This window comes from Vidua macroura, chromosome 4 (assembly GCF_024509145.1).
Source record: "Vidua macroura isolate BioBank_ID:100142 chromosome 4, ASM2450914v1, whole genome shotgun sequence".
Taxonomy (NCBI): Eukaryota; Metazoa; Chordata; class Aves; order Passeriformes; family Viduidae; genus Vidua; species Vidua macroura.
The window spans coordinates 1,216,848-1,235,266 of NC_071574.1; the positions used below are offsets into that span (position 1 = coordinate 1,216,848).

General features: G+C 43.9%; 2 protein-coding genes across 9 annotated transcripts in view; one reads left to right on the plus strand and one right to left on the minus strand.

Annotated features, from left to right (window-relative positions):
* Positions 1-18,419, minus strand: part of UGT8 (UDP glycosyltransferase 8) — a 35,882-nt gene that overhangs the window by 16,907 nt on the left and 556 nt on the right. The window contains exons 1-3 of one of the 6 annotated variants that reach the window (XM_053975732.1): positions 17,447-17,686; positions 16,472-16,541; positions 2,637-3,460 (exon numbers count right to left, since the gene is read on the minus strand). In XM_053975732.1, the coding sequence (XP_053831707.1) occupies positions 2,637-3,458 (822 nt within the window). In that variant the 5' untranslated portion in view covers positions 3,459-3,460; positions 16,472-16,541; positions 17,447-17,686. Of the gene's footprint in view, positions 1-2,636; positions 3,461-6,333; positions 6,354-16,471; positions 16,542-17,446; positions 17,688-18,040; positions 18,094-18,419 lie in introns of those variants that run through there. The other 5 variants (XM_053975731.1, XM_053975734.1, XM_053975735.1 and 2 more) reach the window with 5 other exon arrangements.
* The window catches only part of ARSJ (arylsulfatase family member J), a 152,679-nt gene continuing 152,206 nt past the window's right edge, over positions 17,947-18,419 (plus strand). For all 3 annotated transcript variants that reach the window (XR_008436767.1, XR_008436766.1, XR_008436768.1), the window contains exon 1: positions 17,947-18,123. The gene's annotated coding sequence lies outside the window, so the exon portion shown is untranslated. The remainder of the gene's footprint in view (positions 18,124-18,419) is intronic.

Consider the following 18,419-nt stretch of genomic DNA (forward strand, 5'->3'; position numbering starts at 1 on the left):
GCGGAGCCTTCCCGAGGCATCTGGGCAAGCTGCGACCCAAAGACACGCTCGCAGTTTGTGTGCCACAGCCGGGGGCTGCAGCGTAATTGCTACAGAGCTCGGCAGCAGCTAAAAATCATGCTGGACACAAGCTAACTGCAGGAGCAGCAGGGAGGATGGGCCCCAGGACTGAAATATTAACGTAGATGGGACAGCAAAGCTGGGTCAGGTTATGGATTTTTATATACACACATAAATACACATACAAAATATAATATTAACTCAGATGACCAGCAAAGCTGGATCAGGTTAGCTTCCCCTCACAGTGTTACACGACATGAATATTCAGCACCCACTGCTACGTGCTACTTTTAAAGCTGTGCTTTTCCAACTTTTCTTTCAAGAAGTTCAGGGAGCAGGTGCAGAATCTGAGCAGCCACAAAAGAGAGCTACCCCATGCCCTGGAATGAAAGAATGGCCACCTTAAAAGATCTTGACCTTTATCTCCTCATTGAATGCTTGTTACTATCTGCCTCTTATTTTTAAGATACTGCCTATGAACAGAAAGCTAGAACTTTTATGTGTAGGGATTTTATTACAGTTAAACAAACTACTTGGTTATCTTTGGTGAGGGGAGGAAAAGGAAAAAAACTGTTGACAACACAGGGGTGCCACTACTGAGGTGTCCAGGTAGTCTGAGCAGATATTTTGGACTTAAAAGAACACCCCTGACTTTTTTCCCAATACTTCTCTAGCAGACAAAGTTAGGCTACTTAAATGCAGTTTTGGTGAATTCAAGACACTGGAAAGACTTGTAATAACAGCTTTAGTGGGCAAATTTTAGCTGCTGTGTCCTGCTACGTGCTCCCCTTTTCTAATCATCACCCACGGACAAGAAAATTACTTGAGAGAGCTGCTGAAGCATCACCAATTCCAGCCCAGCACAGAAACATGAACTAGCTCTGCTTCTGGCTCACCTTAATGCACCAAACTGGAAGCTGCAGAAAATAAATTAGCCAAGGCTGCTGCCTTGGAGATGCAGCAAGAGCAGAGAACAGCCGCAGCACGCGCTATCCGCGCTCGCAGTTCTCATCTGCCGGGACAGGGGGACACTTAGCAATTCCATCCAATTGCTCAGCAAACACAAACTGATTGCCCAGTAATTTACCTACAATACACACCACAGGGGTATGAATAACAGCTAAGGCATGGACAAGTGACAGGATCAAAGAGGACCGTGCTCACTTGGTCCCTCTCTCACTTTCAGTGAAAACTCACGCTTCGAACACTAAGAATGAATTGCCTGATAAAACTGAAAAGGTAAATCATGCCTCAGCTCACAAATAATTATAGGTAGTTTCTTTCCCCCTCTGTAACAAATATTTGCCACCACTTACTTGACCTACAGGTCTGTTTCAAGGTCACTGTCACTCCTGTTACACGGAACATCAAAAGCCACAAAACAGACAGCGTTAACCTCATTGCCCAAACTGATTATGCAAATACCTTTTTTCTCTTACAGAAAAAGGAAATATCAGTCTGGAAAATGAAGGAAAAACTCAATTCAGCCAGCAAAGTTTTCCTAGAGGGAAAATAGGGATGATCTTTTAGACAGAACAAGGGGACCTTCCGTCTGCTCTCTCAGGCTGACCCTTCCTTAACACAAACACATTGATGCACATGTGGAAAGAGCCGGCTAGAAGCAGCACTGCTATGGTCATCTCTGATGACACCCTGGAGAGCAGACAATAGCACTTTTCATACAAAAAGCAAAGGCTGAAACGGCCATTTTAAGAAGCAAATTGTTGAGCACTGCAGGTCTACCTGGCCCTTTGTATCATCCAGCCAAAAGCATCCTTTAAAAATCCCCTCAAATTCAAGATCTATTTGATTATGTACACATAAACAGAAGTGCAAATGAGATTGTTTTCTGTGAGATTGTTCTGCCTGTCACTCACCACTGTATTGCTCAACAGAGGCATTATTAGGTATAACATATCAAAGACCACTGAAGTAACCAAACTTAATAATTTGTGCAGCCAGGATTTCTGGAGTCAGTCCAGTCACTATCACTGTTTCAGTCTGAAGTTCTGAGCCTGATGTTGTGCACGTGCACGGTAAAAACTGAGTGCAGCCTTGGTGCTACTTATGCCAACTCTTATCTCCATTTCTCACTCGGTACAGTCTTTTCATGCTTATGTACTCGTAGTCTTATAGTCACTACCAAACCTAAGGGAGGCACAAAAACAAATATCATAAAAACACCCATACCATGAAGTTACCTAGTATAACCAACCAGCAGGCTTCTTTAAGCATAAACAGTATTCATCTATTCTCCCTCATGTCCATTTTAAACCATGTTTGGTTAAAAGCTACTGATGTGATTTCCAAGACAGAGTGCACTGTTTTCACCTCTAGTGCAGCATTAAACACCTCACTCAAAAGCAGAATACTTCCTGCATCCAAAAATGATTAATTTTCTTGAATTTGTGACCAACAGCTCCCCTCGCCACCACATGAAGTGACTTCCAAGGAATACTTCACCAAGCAACAACAGAACAGGTCCCACCTGAAAAATCAGTGCTTAAAAACTGCCACTCATCACATGAGGTCAAGCAGAAAGCACAGCGATTACTGTAAAACTCAGCAAACCTTACTTCTGGCAGAGGGCTGGCCGGCTTCGTTAGGATTCCTCCCACATAAACAACGTTGGGTAGCGTAGGTCTCGGAAACTCCAGTGCTACATCAGTACAAAGCATCCACAGGCTGGATCCATGGACCAAGTCGTACATGGACCGCTCTGGAAGAACCTTGTGTTTCTGCATTATCCTTTCATATTTTGGCAGAACCAAAAAGCTGACTCCAAATCTTGAAATAAGATAAACAACAGTATTTTTAATCCTCTCGAATAGGTTCATGTGATCCGTGAGCAGCGAGTTAAATTCTGGAACGTAGGCCAGGGGAGCTGGAGCACCCACTTCTGCTGGATACCAGAGGCCAGTGGAAAACACGGCGTACTTAACCCCTAAAAGATGGGCTATAACAAATCCACACATCTCATTGGGATCTACCAGGAGCAGGTCGAACTTCTCCTGTTTGAGGGCACGCATGAGGTTGCGGTTGCCAACGATCATGTCGCAGTTCTTGGAGTAGTGGTCCAGGATATCGAACAGTTCGAGTGCAGTCAGCCTCCCCGAGAAGATACTCCTCATCTTGGACTGGAGGAAATCATCCGAGGTGCTGCTGTTAAAGATCCCTGGGTAGCGCTGAAGTCTGTAGTGATTAGATGGAGGAATCTCTCTGCCCTCAGAGAGGAGAAACACTGTCTGGTGACCTTGGTCATGCAAGGCTGAGGCCAGAGTCTTGAAAATATAAAGATGGCTTTCAAACATAATTGGCGGCACGACAACAATTTTGGCAGCCCTCGCTATCCCAACAGCACTCCACAGGAGAATGAAGGCTGGAGCGTACAGCTTCATAGCTGGAAGGAGAAATAAGAGCATTACATCACAGACAACAGGACTACATTTTGCAGTTTAAGCACACCACCCTTGCGTTTGCATGGTTATGAGCACTTCCACTGCGAGGTCTTGTCTGATAGTTACCCACAGGCTTCGAGCTGTCCTCCTTCAAGGTGCAACTCGACTCTGATTTTAGCATAACATTTTCTGGGGTTTAGTTTTCACACAAACTAACAGGATGGAGAAGATAGAGGACTTTTTTTCCCTCCTAAAAGGGCATGCAAATTCATGCTATGTTTTTCTTTAGTATCAATGATGATCATCAAGCAAAAAATCAGGCAGGAAGATGCTACCATTGACTAAGAACCAACTTTGAGCTTCCAAAAAGGACATTCTGCTTACAAGAACAAGTGTAATAACAGGAATTAGTGCTGCCCACATGAACACCACAACTTCCACTGAAGCACTTGAACAGGTACTTGATTCTCAACCTGCTTAAATCAGCACTTAAACACCTACTTGAACACCAGCCCTACCTATGCTGAAGAACCCCACTGCCATTCTAAATGCACAGATCCTGACAGCAGCACACTGCTGGGGAAAGGGAAAATGCTTTTCACACGTGGTTGGGTGATTTAAAATGCTGTATGCCACAGAGGAAAGCAAAGTGCCTTAGAAGCACGACAAGGACATGTCACAAACTCCTCAGTCACCATCACCCTCCTAGGTCAGAGAAATGAGTACAAGCCAAACCAAACAATCTGCTCTTTCCTCGTGCCAAACCAATCCAGGTGGAAGCCTGAGTCTGTTGCAGTGTCCTTTATAAATAAGAACAGATAATACTGCTACTCAGTCCTTGTTATCTCCCTATGGTGTAGCCATATAACCCTCCTACCACCCTCCTCGCTCCTGAGATTGCTCAGGACTTTTTCTTAGTTCATGTTACATGGGTAACCAGCTAACAAATAAAGCATCTCATGTTATATAGCTATTTATAAATTACTGTATCACTACACACTTATTATGTAAAAAGTTTAAGGGTTTTTTTGAGTTATATTACCCTGAAGGATGTCCCTTTCAGGTAGTTGTAGACAGCAGTTAGGTCTCCCCTGAGCTTCCTTTTCCCCCAGTTACTCCTCACAGGACTTATTCTCCAGATCCTTCACCAGCTTCCCTGCCCTTGTCGGGATGTGCTCCAGCACCTCCGTATTGTTCATGAGGTGAGAGGCCCAGAACTGGACACAGCACTCAAGGTGTGGCCTCAAAGGGCCAAGTACAGAGGGAGAATCACTGCCCTGGCCCATGCTCAGTTTTCCTGAACAAGATCCTGCTGGAGGCTAACGCTCCTTAGCTAAGAGAGTGTTAGAAAAAGAAAGTAAACATGGCTCGCCAATGAAACATACAAAAAAAATTATTAATCAAACTCAGAAAAATCCCATTATTGATTCCATCTCCCCGTGCTAGAAGCATTCCCACGGTATTGAGTTACTGCTCCTGTCAACAAGAGCGACATTACAAAACCATGAATGGAGGTGCGGGACTGGGAAACTCAGTTATGCTTCTATCGGCAGCAGAAATCAAAGGTTACAGGAGCCTAAGGGCTCGTGAGGATCCAACACATTGCCGCAGGCCGGCCCTACTTCCAACTCCTGATCCGAGGCACCGAGCACAGCACAGAAGAGACAATCCTTAGCCCCAAGGCATAGTTTACGTGGCTGGGGTGGCACACGTGCCACCAAAAGCCAAGGGAACTACAGCTATCCTTCCCTAGGATACTGACAGTGTTTCTCCCTGCTGCTTCTTGTCCCCACACTTACCTGGCAGCCAAGTTTTAAACAGGAATCACATTGCACATTCTACTCCTTGTGAAGCTATTATAAATACTAACATGAAAACCTGGCAATGTAACTAAAATCATTTACCAAACATTATTCTTTATCCTCTTGCAGTGTATCAGTGTGTCAAGAGATGACAACACATTCCCCTGGCAGTCTGTACCTAGTGATAGCTTCACAACTGGTAAAACAATCACTTCTCAAAAACCTATTATGCAACTCCCCTTTTCAACATAAGCACCTTCCACAGGAGCTGGAAAATATATGAACAGGACCTGCCAAGCCATAGCAATATTAAACACATGATGCTATTAGAGCAATGCCGATTAAGTGACATTTTTACTGGGAAAAATGGCATTGACCTTCTACTGAACTTCTGGCAGGAACCTGCAGCCTCATCATTTCATATCCTGGCCAGACAGAAGCAGGGAGCTCAGGTTTGAATTCTGCAGGAACAAGGGCAATAGGTAACAGCATTCTGTAAGCCAATTAATCATGAGCCTAATTCCCGTTTGGCAGACCGGGACTGGGGAATAGGGTGGGTGCCTGGTGCCATCAGCACAGCATCAGCACACAACCACCCAAGCTCAGCTCCAGGCTCTCTCCCAGACACTCCCCCACTCCAACTGCCCTCAGTAGTGAGCTCCCCCAGCACAGCAGGTATTCCCCCCGGGACACTTGCCTATTCCAGTGGGAATTTTTGATTCAGCTCATCTCCCAAAGTAGCAAGCAGTGGCCAGGCACAGAAGTCTTGAGAAGTGTCAGGACAACACCAAGGTGGTGCTCAGCTGAAGCCAGCTAATCACAACTAGAGCTCAGGGATTCTTCTGAAGTTCTACTAACTCCCAGCTACAATCCAGCTGTCAACCCCCAGAACAAGTCACTGGCCAAAATAAATAAAAAGGATCAATGTCCAATGCGACTGCCTTCCATTTCTGCACACCAGAAAAATGAAAAAGAATCGTCAGGTGTCCTGACAGAAAAGAGGAAAGAAAAGCCCAGAGACACAGAATGATGCATTTCTCCAGGATAGTTAACAACATAAAACCATTTTGTACCTCTGTCTTAAGTTCTTCTTCTTAGGATTTGCCTCCATTAAACAAGACTGTTTCGGTGTGTGAGCTGGCATGCAACATCCTTTTATCACAGATGGTAAAAAGGAAAATCCAAATTTGCAAACATTAAACAAAACCCCTAAAACATACCATACTGCGCAACCAAGCAACACCCCTAAAATTATCCCTGAATTGAAGCCATTCCTTTCAGCCAAAAAGCCCTAAAAACAAGGATATGGAGAAGAACCAGATGCAGAGCAGCATTGCAGTAGTGAAACCAACTGCTCATTGTCAAGGGTTCTCCTATTGGAGCACAAGAAGAACAAGTTAATGTTTAACTTCTTGGTGTGCCTTTAACTTCATGAGTAGCTGCTATTGGAGTAGGTTTAATGACCTCTGTGTGGGGGTTTTCAAATAAAAGAGGAAGTGTGAGTTTTAAAGGGTTACAGAAAATCAAGCACACTCCTGGACATACTGTTGGAGCAGTTTTCAGCTGACCAAAGCACTTCTAAACCTTCTAAATGATTTTTTTGTTTTAAGGAAGTATTTTTCCATTCACCCAGAAGGACTAAACAGAACCTATAACAAGAAGTGTGACTACACAGAAAATAATGACCTTCAGAAGCAAAAAACAGGAGGGAGGATCTTCCTTCTTCACAAAGCTCTGATACTTGAAGGTTGGACAATGTGGAAAAGAACTGAATGACATTGAAATAAGTGTAGTGCTAGCTGACTTTCAGAATAATAGTTTAAACATTAAGGCTTAATGTCCTTTATATAAACATCAATCTTAAATTATTTTAGATAAATTCCAAGCAATAATTGGTGTAACAGTCAATTACAGTCCTAGAACACGTACCCAAGATTACATTTAGATTTGTTGCCAATCCTTAATAATCTGCTAATCACTGCTAATAGAACTTTTTGGCATGTTTGAGGGTTTTCTCCTGCTTTACACTCCTGGCTGCCTACCTGCTATTTCTGAAACTCGGAAATAGCTATTGTCAAGCCAGCAATACCATTATCCACGTTTTCCTCCATCACAGAGAGAACCAGAGGCAGAAGAGCCTCTCACTCACCTCCATCTGGCACAGCCTGAATGCAAACTGCTCCCACGTTATCACTACTCAAAAGATTAAACAGTTCTTAGGCACTTACACATAAGGATATAGAGTCCTTCTTATTCACTAAGAACAACACTCCTGACTTCACAAGCAGTAAAGGAAGTTTGACAGATCTTGAGTTCAGTAATGCAATTTGCTTTTTTAAGTTCCTCCCTTCCATTCAGTCTTTCTTTAGATTTGCTAAGGTTTGCTGAGTTTACCTGGGCAGTTTGAGCAGGACCTCTGCCGGGAAAGGTGCCCTTCATCCCAAACAGCAGCGCTCCTCTGACAGCAAAGGAGCAACCTCTGAGCTGCTGATCACTCACCTTACCCAAAGGGCTCAAATTACTCATTACCATTCCACAGAGACAGCACAGGTTAAAGGAACAGGCTGCCACCTCTGCAAGCCCAAATCTGGGAGCTAATTAGCAATGAAATGACTATGCCCAAATGGAAAGCTGTTGTGTGCATCCCAGGAATATTATTAATTTTTTAAAAAGGGGAAATGTGAGATTTTCATGTAATTCAGCAAACTGTGCATACTACAAATTGCCAGAGTTGTGGTGCTAACAAGCAGATTTATTCCTTCATCTTGCTGACAGTATTGTCCCCCTCCCTTTACTACACCTCATTACACAAAACTCTTTACTTTAGAAGGAAGAACACAGACTCTGCTCTTGGAGCTGCAAACTCTATAAAACTTCATGTTAGCATCTGAGCCAATTGGAACAAAAAGGGCAGAAACACCATTTTTTAATTTTATATTTTTTTCCAAAAGAAAGATGTATTTAATCAGCAACTAAACTTACATTAAAAGCTGCAGAACTGATGCAGTTCCCACACAGGTAGAGGGACCTTGACCAGTTTTCAGTTACATAGAGCAACCACCTATGCCAGGCTCCAGAGCCAGTTGCTTTTCTCCCACTAAGGCATATTTGACCTCAGTTATCCCACCTGAGGTCATAAAACTGGAACCATGAGCAGGGCAGTATCACCTCAGGAGCCAATCCCACCCTACCATGCCCAACTGCAGCCTTCACCACAGATTAAACATAAACAGGGTGTTGATTCCTCTCAAGATCAGATGTACTGTAGCTGTAGGAAGAGACACGTGGTTGAAAGCATAGCAAGAGAAATGCTGAGGGAAGCTGCAGAAGAACTGGTCATGGAGAGCACTACAAACTGCCTCTGGGAGAAAACCAAAAAGCCAACATAAGCGGTTTACTACTGCTCTCAATAGAAAGGAAGCATTAAAACAGGGAAAGAATGACCACTGATCTCAGAATTACCCAATTCACTGCTGCTCCAGCCCTGCCTACTCCAAACCCCATTGACATGAACTTACTTCGTGTGCAGTTCTGTTTGCTTTAGCTGCTATTAAAAACAGTTTGACAGGTAAAACATGATACCCATCCTCCAGAGGCTTGTGAACACCTCAGCTATACAAACACAGAGCCAAGCCCTAAAACCCAGGTTGCACGACCAAAGGCCCTGTAAGCAAAGCCTTTTATCAAACCCCAGATAGCCAGGAATGACTAACAGAAGGCACTTGCACTTAGATATCATGTTGAAAGACAAATAAAATATTTCAAGACAAAGAGAAGGTTTCACTAATACTGAGTACAGGATGATTGTATGCTAAATATGCATGTACTCAACCCAAATCTTAGCTGTGCCAGCCAAACACGTGCAGTTGATAATAACAACAAAATAGAAATACACTTACACACAAATATGCATTGATTCCAAACCAAAGGAGTGACCAAAGAAAAACTCCTTCCTTTTACACATCCTTCAACATGTCTAATTTTTCACATTCCCCCCAAATATTTTAAGATTTAATAGCAGTCCACCTCAGCATTTTTTGCCAAGCACCCAGAAATGCTACCTGCATGAGGAAATACACTGACCAAATTATGTCTGACAGCAAATCTCAGAAAATAATTTTATCATGGAGACAGGAAGATTTTAATCAGTGGCATAACAGATGACAGTAAGGACGACCATGATCTTCAAGCTAAAACTTGCCTCCTCACCATTCCTTTAAGCTGGAAAATGTAAAACATGTTCTTAGCCCATAGTACTGATTGCTGTGCTGTACATATTCCACAGGCAATCCAAAATACTACTCCCTAATCCTTTAGGAGCATGACAGGCCCACAAGCTGACTCGAGGCTGCAAACAGCAGTTTAAGATCAGGAAGCCCTTGGAACTAAGTGACCCCATGATGAAAAGCAGCAAAAAAGCACCGGAAACATAGAAACGCGCTGAGTCTCGGAGCAAAGAATCGGGAAATCATCTGGGAAGAGACTCTGGTACCAGGTACTGTACAGCCTTTGGGTTTATGTCCTGAAATTTTCTCTATCACACATCCTGTTACTAATTGCTGAGGCACAGTGTAAGCTGTGATTGCTATTCTGTGTTGCAATGTTTTAGATGAGTGGTGTGATTTGGCTTTCAACCACAGGCTCCTTTTTTCCAACTAAATGAATAAATTAAGAAATTAGTAAGACACGTGTAGCAACAAGAGCAGGCTTTTGCATTTGCTTTGTACAGTCTCCCAAACACCTTCTTCTATCCAATGACTGAAGCATTTCAATGAGTACAAGAACATCTCATCCACAGGCAAAAGAGGAAGATTTATAGGCATTACAATCCTCTGTCAGACTCACTGTGTCAGCTATGCAAACAGCAAAGGAGCTATTAAGAGGGAGTCAAAAGGATACGCAATTGATGAAACCACTTTTAGCAACCACTTACTGTATGTGCAACAGGTTTTATCAAACATTGAAGGGTTTTACCGAAGCTTTTGTACTCAGCCATGGTAGAAAAAGGATTTTGGAAATCCTCACTTCACAGATAGCATGGCAGAAGAGGCACTTCTTCAAAAGAAAGGTTCTACATTTTATACACAAAATATTTTCAAAAAGCATGCTAGTGGATGGATCTTTCAGAAGTTACATGGGAATACAACTCTTATGCAAGGCATTCTGTCCTATTAAAACAACTTTAGAGCAAGTGGCCAAAGTATAACACTCCTGGTAACACTTCACCACTGGCTTTTGGAAAGAAGTGCTCTGTGATTCTTCATGGTTACAGCAAACTGCCCCAAACTTCTGAAAAGACTGATCATATCTAAAAAGATTAAATACTCACAAATATTATCTTTATGAAGTGGTTATGTTCTAAATCTACTCAGGATTTCCAAATCTATTAATAGCAATAATTTGATCTTTTAATCAAGTCCCTTATAAACATGCATGCTTTGGGGTCATAATGCTGCAGTAGTGACTGTACCAGCCAAAATCTGATTTCCCTGAGAGTAAAGGATTCAAGTCTAATTAAATATTTTCATAAGGTGAACTAAGTTCCAACAGGGCCGAGGCAGCTTCCACTCCACATGATCTACATTCCTTAACACTCCACGCACTAAAACTGAGCAAACAATACACAGTAAAAATTATGAAATTTATTCAAGGTCAGTATTGTACAAGCATCCATTTTCCAAGTTCAGCCCAACTAACTGCATGGAATTGAGTTTAATCAAGATTTTAAAACCTGTGAAACATTAACCTCTGTAGACCTACCAGGTAGGGTAATCAAAACAAATCAAAAGACATTCTTGAGTCATTTTAATAACCCAAATAAAAGCAAAGAGAGCAAGAACAGCCAGTCCTTTTTGTCCTGTTTTGCACTGGGCATCTCAAACAGGGCATTTCAAGATCCCTGTAACTTGTAACACTTTACATAGTGAAGACTAGCAAAGCCAAGCACTCACACACTGCTCCAAACCCTGTGAGCCTTCCACCGAGGACAACCTGACTCGGTGTGCCAGCGGCTCGGATTGCTCCGCATTGGCGCTCTGCATTAGGCAGATCTGCTCCTTGCTGCCCGTGGTTATCCCGCCCCTGGCACCTCGGAAAGACAACTGCTGCGTGCACACAGCCAAGAGCCATCTGTTCGCAAGTGAGACACGCACACTCCTGGTGGAGAGATTTGTCTGCTTGGTCCAACACGGCGTGAGAACCTTTCCTGACAAATTACAACCTCTTCCTTCGCAGCTACCGGGAACTGACTCACGACACGGTGTTTTGGCAACAACACTCAAGTCCCTTGACAAAGTCCCCTCAGCTCCTGGAGACCTTCCCTCCCAGTACCCAGACCTGAAACCCTAAGTTTCTCCACCTGCTGCAGCCACTTCGCACCAGAAAGAACCAGAAATATGGCTGTGACATCAGGGCTGGGGGTATCAACAGAGAGAAGCCAACAGGTTTTTCCACATTTCCAGGGGACACCCGTGCTGGTGAAGATGTTTTTTACTGGCCCTGCTCCTGCTGTGCGACCACCGTGCCCTGAAGAGCCCAGGAACAGAATAACTCACCACAGGACTAAGTGCTGAAAATAAAAGGAAACTTTCTACCTGTGGAGAGGATGAGGCATAAGTGCCGCAGGAGCAGATGGAGACAAAGATGCCTCCACTGAAGGGTCAAAGCTGCCCATGAAGCCTTTGGTCTCACACTGGCATCAAAAGACAGGCTGAAATAGCAGCTGAATGAAGTGCTAAAAAGATGGAAAAATGAAAATAAGAAAAAAACCTGACTCTGATTTTCAACACTGGAATTAATGACTGGATGTCCTTTGCTATAATGGCCCTCTGAAGAAAGGGCTGGAAGAAATTGCAGTGCACTTTGCTGTGAGCCTAATTTGTTGGTGCCTGTAGTTATATGCTACCATCACCCAAGCATGAATTTTGCCTCATGAACAAGCCTCAGGTGCTGAGACAACATTAGTTTTAAACTGAAACCCATTTTACTGGGATTTTCACTTTAACTTCAATAATTATTGGGGGGATGCTTTGCTTTTCACTCCAGCTGGCTTCAGCTTGGTACAAGCTCTCCCTGGTCACGCCATCACATGACACCCAGAAGCACTCAATGAATTTCTTTGTTCCGTTTCTGACTTCATCCTATAGCAAATAAGCACATTTTAACAGGGCACACAAACAAAAATCACAAAGGAAACTATCACAGGTTTGTTTCAGCAGTGGGAAATACAACCTGGAATAAAGTAAAAACACTTGGTTTCATCATGGTTTGCTCTTATTCAGCCCCATTAAAATAATTGCAGCAACACCACATGCCAAAAACATTTAGCTTATTCAGTCTGTTAATTAATAGCTTCTGTTTTGAAATTTACAGGTTGGTTTTCTTCAAATTCAGTTGTTTGTTGCTTTCAGATTTGTATTTTGAGTGCCTGCTTTGAAGTATTTTCTAGTAGAATCTGGGCCTAGAGTAAGGGTAAAAGTAGCATAACGGCTTTCCTGTACGGTTTAATCCCGAGATTCTGATTTTAAGAGCAAGACCACATCACTTACCAGAGCTACAGGGGACAGAAATCAACTTGGGAATCTTCTAAAAGGTGCAAAATACACTCTAGTAAGGGGTGGGGTTTTTTTTAAATTTTTTTTTTAGTAGCTGTACAAAAATTTTTAAACACACATAAGCTTCCTGCGAATTTCTAGCAACAGTAGTTGAGTAAGTCTAGAGTATAATTCAAAATCTAAAGACAGGGTTTGTAGATTTTCAAAGACAGTCTAAGACTTAGGTACAATCTGTTAATTCACAAATACTAGGGAAAGGAGAAAATAAATCCAAAGGTTACAATGGGTCAAGACAAAGACTGTTCCCATCTCCAAGACTACAATTCCCAGAACAATCTGGGTGTAAAACCAAAACAAATGAACAGTAACCCATCCAGGCACACTCCAAGTGGTTCTACACAGGCACATGTCTGTTCCTACCCACCAAAATGGCACTTCCCAGGTATTCCTCTACTTCTGGAAAGCAACTAAAACTTTCTCAACATGAACACTACATAGCAATAAATACCTGATGGGGGTTTAAAATAGAAATAACTTTATAGCCCATATCTGTAGTTATTTCATTAATAAGCAGTTTAAGGCAAGACTGATTCTCTAATAAAAGTATAGTCTGAGATAAAATGATTTGGAATACTCCAGTCCTCAAGTGTACTTCCGTGAAAATAAAGCTAATTGATAAACCAGCAAAATAATTTCCAAAGCGTCACAAAGCACAGTAATTAATGATTTATCATTAGGAGTGGTTAAAGAACTATGACAGCTTTACTCCCATATTTTACACACTCAGATCTGTTTTTCAGGATTCTCAACTTGAAAAAAAAAAACTCAGATAATCATCAACCGTCCTTGGGCAAGTTTCCACACAAGTCCTCACAAGACTGACACCAGCAGCTCCCATTTACTTTTAGCCCCACGAGTCATGGATGCCCCAAGCACTAGAGTGGCCTATCCAGACATGTTACTGAAACACACGACACGTGGAATTTTCCACTCTGCACTGCTGGGAAGCAGAGAGTGTGCGGACAAAACTTCACACGAGCATTTTAAGCTTGATTACTTATGGTAAAGTTCGGTGCCCAGGGACCAAACACCACACACATCACCACACACCCCTCAAAGCTCAGTTTAAGGCAATAAAGTTTTTCTAAGGACCAGCAAGGCTTCATCGGGGGTGTATTTCTCCAGCAAAGCTTTGCTGGCATTTACAGTGCATGGATGTACGGGTTTTAACTGAGCTATGGTGACTTTGGACCATGCCAAACCCAGCTCCCCAGCGGCAGCAAGCTTCTAGCCAAGAACACTCCTGAGCAGGATACTGCTGCAAGGTCCACCGCAGCACACCATACTACCAAAAAGAAGTACTTCTCAGCCGATGTTTGCATTATGATCAATTGCCACAAGTGGCTTCCCAAGCAAACCCACCAAAAAAAAAACCATTGAGGTCCTAGCAAACAGCATTACACTCTAACAACTCTCTCATTTTAAAATCCCTAGCACTTACAAATGTGAAGCAGATACTACATGAAGTGCTAGCACAGCTGCTGGGGTTGGCTGTGGCGGCAGGCTCTGCTGCCACACTTCCCACCTCACCTCACAAGCTGTGCTTCTCGTGTTGACAGCAGTACCCTGGGCATACCTCCTGCTCCTCACCCAGATGCCATTCAGAGAGAGATGCTCCTTCCATCTCACTTGCAATGTCAGCCAGAAAACCTCACTTTGCAGTGTCAAGCAGACCTCACTTTGCCTCAAATTTGAGTATTTCTCAGTTGAAACATTAAATTGGGTAGACAACTACGATGTCCTGGAAATAAAGCTAAGAGCAAGTTAGAACACGTGAGTACTGGCCATGTGTTTTCTTGAGGCCTCTTTGTTTTTCTTTTTGTTTGCTTTGTGCTAGGTTTTTGTGATTTTTTTTTTTTTTAAAGCTAGCACTTAATTTTTGTTGAAACTTTTAGCAATACTTTTAAAAATGTGTATTTCATGAATTGGTACTCCTGGCATTAAAGCACCTTATTCATTTGACTTAACTCAAAATAACTTTCAAATGGGATGGGGGCTGCAGAAAAACCCAAAACAACACAAATACAGAATATGCAACTGAATTTTAATCTAAAATCCTGGATGTCTAAATTTCATGTTTGACGTTTTGGCTATACTTATGCACTCCATCTGCAGGTATAAGAAATAAATAACTTTTTCTAGACTGGTGGCGAAAATAACTTCTCTAATGGAATATAGTCTTGGACTAAGAAACTTGGAAGTTTTAGTCCAGCTTCTACATTCACACTGTTACCTCCCTCTAAATACACTGAGACACAGCCTTAATATTTGAATTTATTTCTTTTTTAAACATGCTGTTTCTGCAGGGCATTAAGGCTCACTTCCAGAAGCTGACTCAAGACTTCCCATTAACTCTCCCCTTAGTTACTGAGTAAGAAGGGAAAATACTCTTAAGTTGCTTATTTTTTGTGAAGCTGAACCATCCATTCATAGGAGGAGAGAACAGCACAGAGCAAAGAAGAAAGCTATGCTTGTTTCCCTACACAAATAAAATTATGGGCATGACAAACCAGTTCATAGGCACAGTTTGGGCTACAAGCCACTTAAATGCCTATTTCTTACACGGAATATCAGGACCTCACACCCTGAGCATTTTAACATACATACACCCAAGTGTCATGAAAGATCAAAAGTAATTCATCAAAAGGTTCAGGAAACCTTATGTCACAAGTCTTGGAAATTACCTCCCAGCAAAGCTGTCCTGGGGGAAGGACAGAGAAATGTATTAAATGCTTCCAGTGTATTTTACTTCCTGGAAAACAGGGAGAAGAGCCCTCTACAATATCTATTCACAAACACTTGGAGCTGTATCAGAAAGTCAGTTTTCAGCCCAAAGATACTTTCTAAAACAACAATAAGAACTCAATCCATGCTAAAATTTTTCTGAGGACTAGAAATACCAACAAAGGAGGTGAATGATGTCAAATGCTTCTCATGTGTCAGCACTTCTCAAACACAGTTCTGTTCTCTTCACAAATATGACTTTGTAATAATCAAACAGAAATAAAAATATTTGTTGAAAGTCTAGAGCTGGAGGAAAAAAGTTATTTCATTTGCTAATCATCCCACGAATTTGATCTCACCACAAACAGCCCAATAGGCTATAATACTGCAGTGGGATTTCTCTTGTGCGTCAAAGACAAGATATTTGACCAATAAGGAATAAACCAAGGTAAATTCTTCTACTGTTCTGAAGGGAGCAACCTGGCTAAAACAGCAATGTGGACAAAAAGCACTTTAAAGAGCCCAAAGTGGGTAACAGCAGGCAAGGGCAATAAACACTCTGCAGTTTAAATCAAAACTAATGTAATGTATCTCATGCTCAAGAGCATCAATTAGAAAATAACCAAGTCAGAACAGACATTGTTACACTTTTAATTATCGCAGAACACTTTTCAAGTAGTAGGAAGAGTATTCCGGCAAACCACGTCCTCTGTGCATGTCTCAACAGGTAGAGAGAAGGCCACACACAAAGCCGTGCCAGCGGGGCACAGTAGCCACACACCCGGCTGCAATTGCCACCGATTCCATCCACCAAAACCTTCTTTAAAAATGAAATTTAAAAATAAAAAATGAAAACTGCTTCATTAGCACTTACTCAGCAAGTCACTTGCCTCCCATCCACTCACACGGGCAAGGAGAGGACTCAGAGCTCAGGTGACATCACCCTGCACAGAAAAAAGATGCAGGACCATTTCAGACGTCCTCACCTCCAGCCCTGGTTAATCCCATGGGTTTCTCCACCCAAATCCTGCTTTAGAACAACCCAACTGTTTTAAAGGCACCCTAAGAAAAGAAAAACTCCTGTTTACAACACCCTGACATGATCCTCACCTCTGAGTCTCAATATTTAACAGACACATCACAAAACAAACATTTTCTTTTCTCGGGTTCCATAAAGAGCTTCTGTTAACAGAAAACACGCCAAAAAAAAAAGGAAAAATAAATCACAAGCATTTTGTGCTAAATACTCATTTCCCTGTATTTCAACTGAAATATTTTTACAACAGCATGAAAGCTGTCTCAGAGCAGAAGACTCCAGCACAAACTGGTTGGTCTTTTGGAAAAGAAAAGCCACTGCAGTATCCAGTGTTCGGTCTGGATCAATGACTGCAACAAAGGAACAAAAACAAGGAAACGTAAGGAAGCAAAGGTTAATTGCACACTACGAAGTGTCGGTGCTTTAAAACTAGCTCAGCTAAAAATCTAAGTGACCTTGTGTGATAATTGCTTGGAAAAGCAGGCAGCTTCAGACTGGAAACGTTAACCGAGAAAACGCTGGCAATAAAAGTCTGGAAATAAGTAATATCACGTGAATTATTCCCAAAATTAAGTAATTTGGTCGTAATACAAAAAAGAAATCAAAATATATTCATTTCAAGGTGTTTGCTTTGGGGGGGAAGACCTTCAAGGATGCCTACTACTAGAGTTGCTCCCCGCTGTCCATCCCCAGGGAACTCTGACGAGCACGCAAAACGGGCTGCGCACTGCCCAAAAATTCCCTGTTGTTCCACGGCCAGGGCTCAAACGAGTAGGTTATTTAGGCAGTAAGAGACAAAATGCCACTCGATACCCGCTTAAATACCGCAACTTCAGCGATGTGTCGCCCGAAAAGTTCACGCTTCACCGTTTTCCTCCTTTTTGAGCCCAACCGGGAGGCGCAGCAGCAATTACGCAACGCCGTTCCTTCAGAGGCGGCCGGGCTGGAAACTGAGGGAATATCCAGGGAAGGCACTGCATCCCAGGCGCTCTGGGAGCCATCCCAGGTCCACGATGTCCCTCACACCGCGTCCCCAAGCCTGCAACCGGGTGGCAACCCAACAGGGGGGGGCTCTGCTCCCACACGCCGCGGTGCTACCCCCGCTGACACCACCGCGGGGCGGCTGTCGGCGACGGCCCCTCACGGCGACACCAAGCAGTAAACGGGGACCGGCCGAGACCGGCCAGAATTCCGTGTCCGAAAAGCGGCGCCTTCCCGCGTCCCCCCCCCCCCCCCGCGCCCCCGCTCCCGCCCTCAGCGCCCCGCGCGCGCCGAGCACCGCGCGCGCGCCTCCCCTCAGGGCTGCGGAGCCGCCGCTGAGGGACCCCGCGGGCGGGCGCCCCCTCAGCCTCCCTGCTCCCTCTTCCCTCACGGCGCCCCAAGTCCCTCAGGGAGCGGCGCCAGCACCTGCCGGGCTTCCCCGCACTCGCCGCCGGACGACGACCACGCCAGAGCCCGCCTGATGAGTGCCCGCCTGCCGCGCCTCACAGGTACCTGCGCGCCTCCCCCGGGGCCCTCTCGTGTCCCCGCCCGAGCGCCCCTCACGAAAAGGGCGGGAAGGGATGTGTCCTTCTGGCGCCCCTCAGGACATGGCGCTCCCCCACACCCCTCAGCTCCCTCCTCAGGTCACACCGTCCCCTCGCTCAGAGACACCGCATCGACGCGGCTCCCCTGCGGCTCCTTCTCTTGGCTCTCGCCTCACGGCACGGCTCTTCCCCTCAGCTCCCCAGTACTCACCCGACTTCCATGGCTCTTCCCCTCAGCCCCTCGACTCTCACCCCTCCCA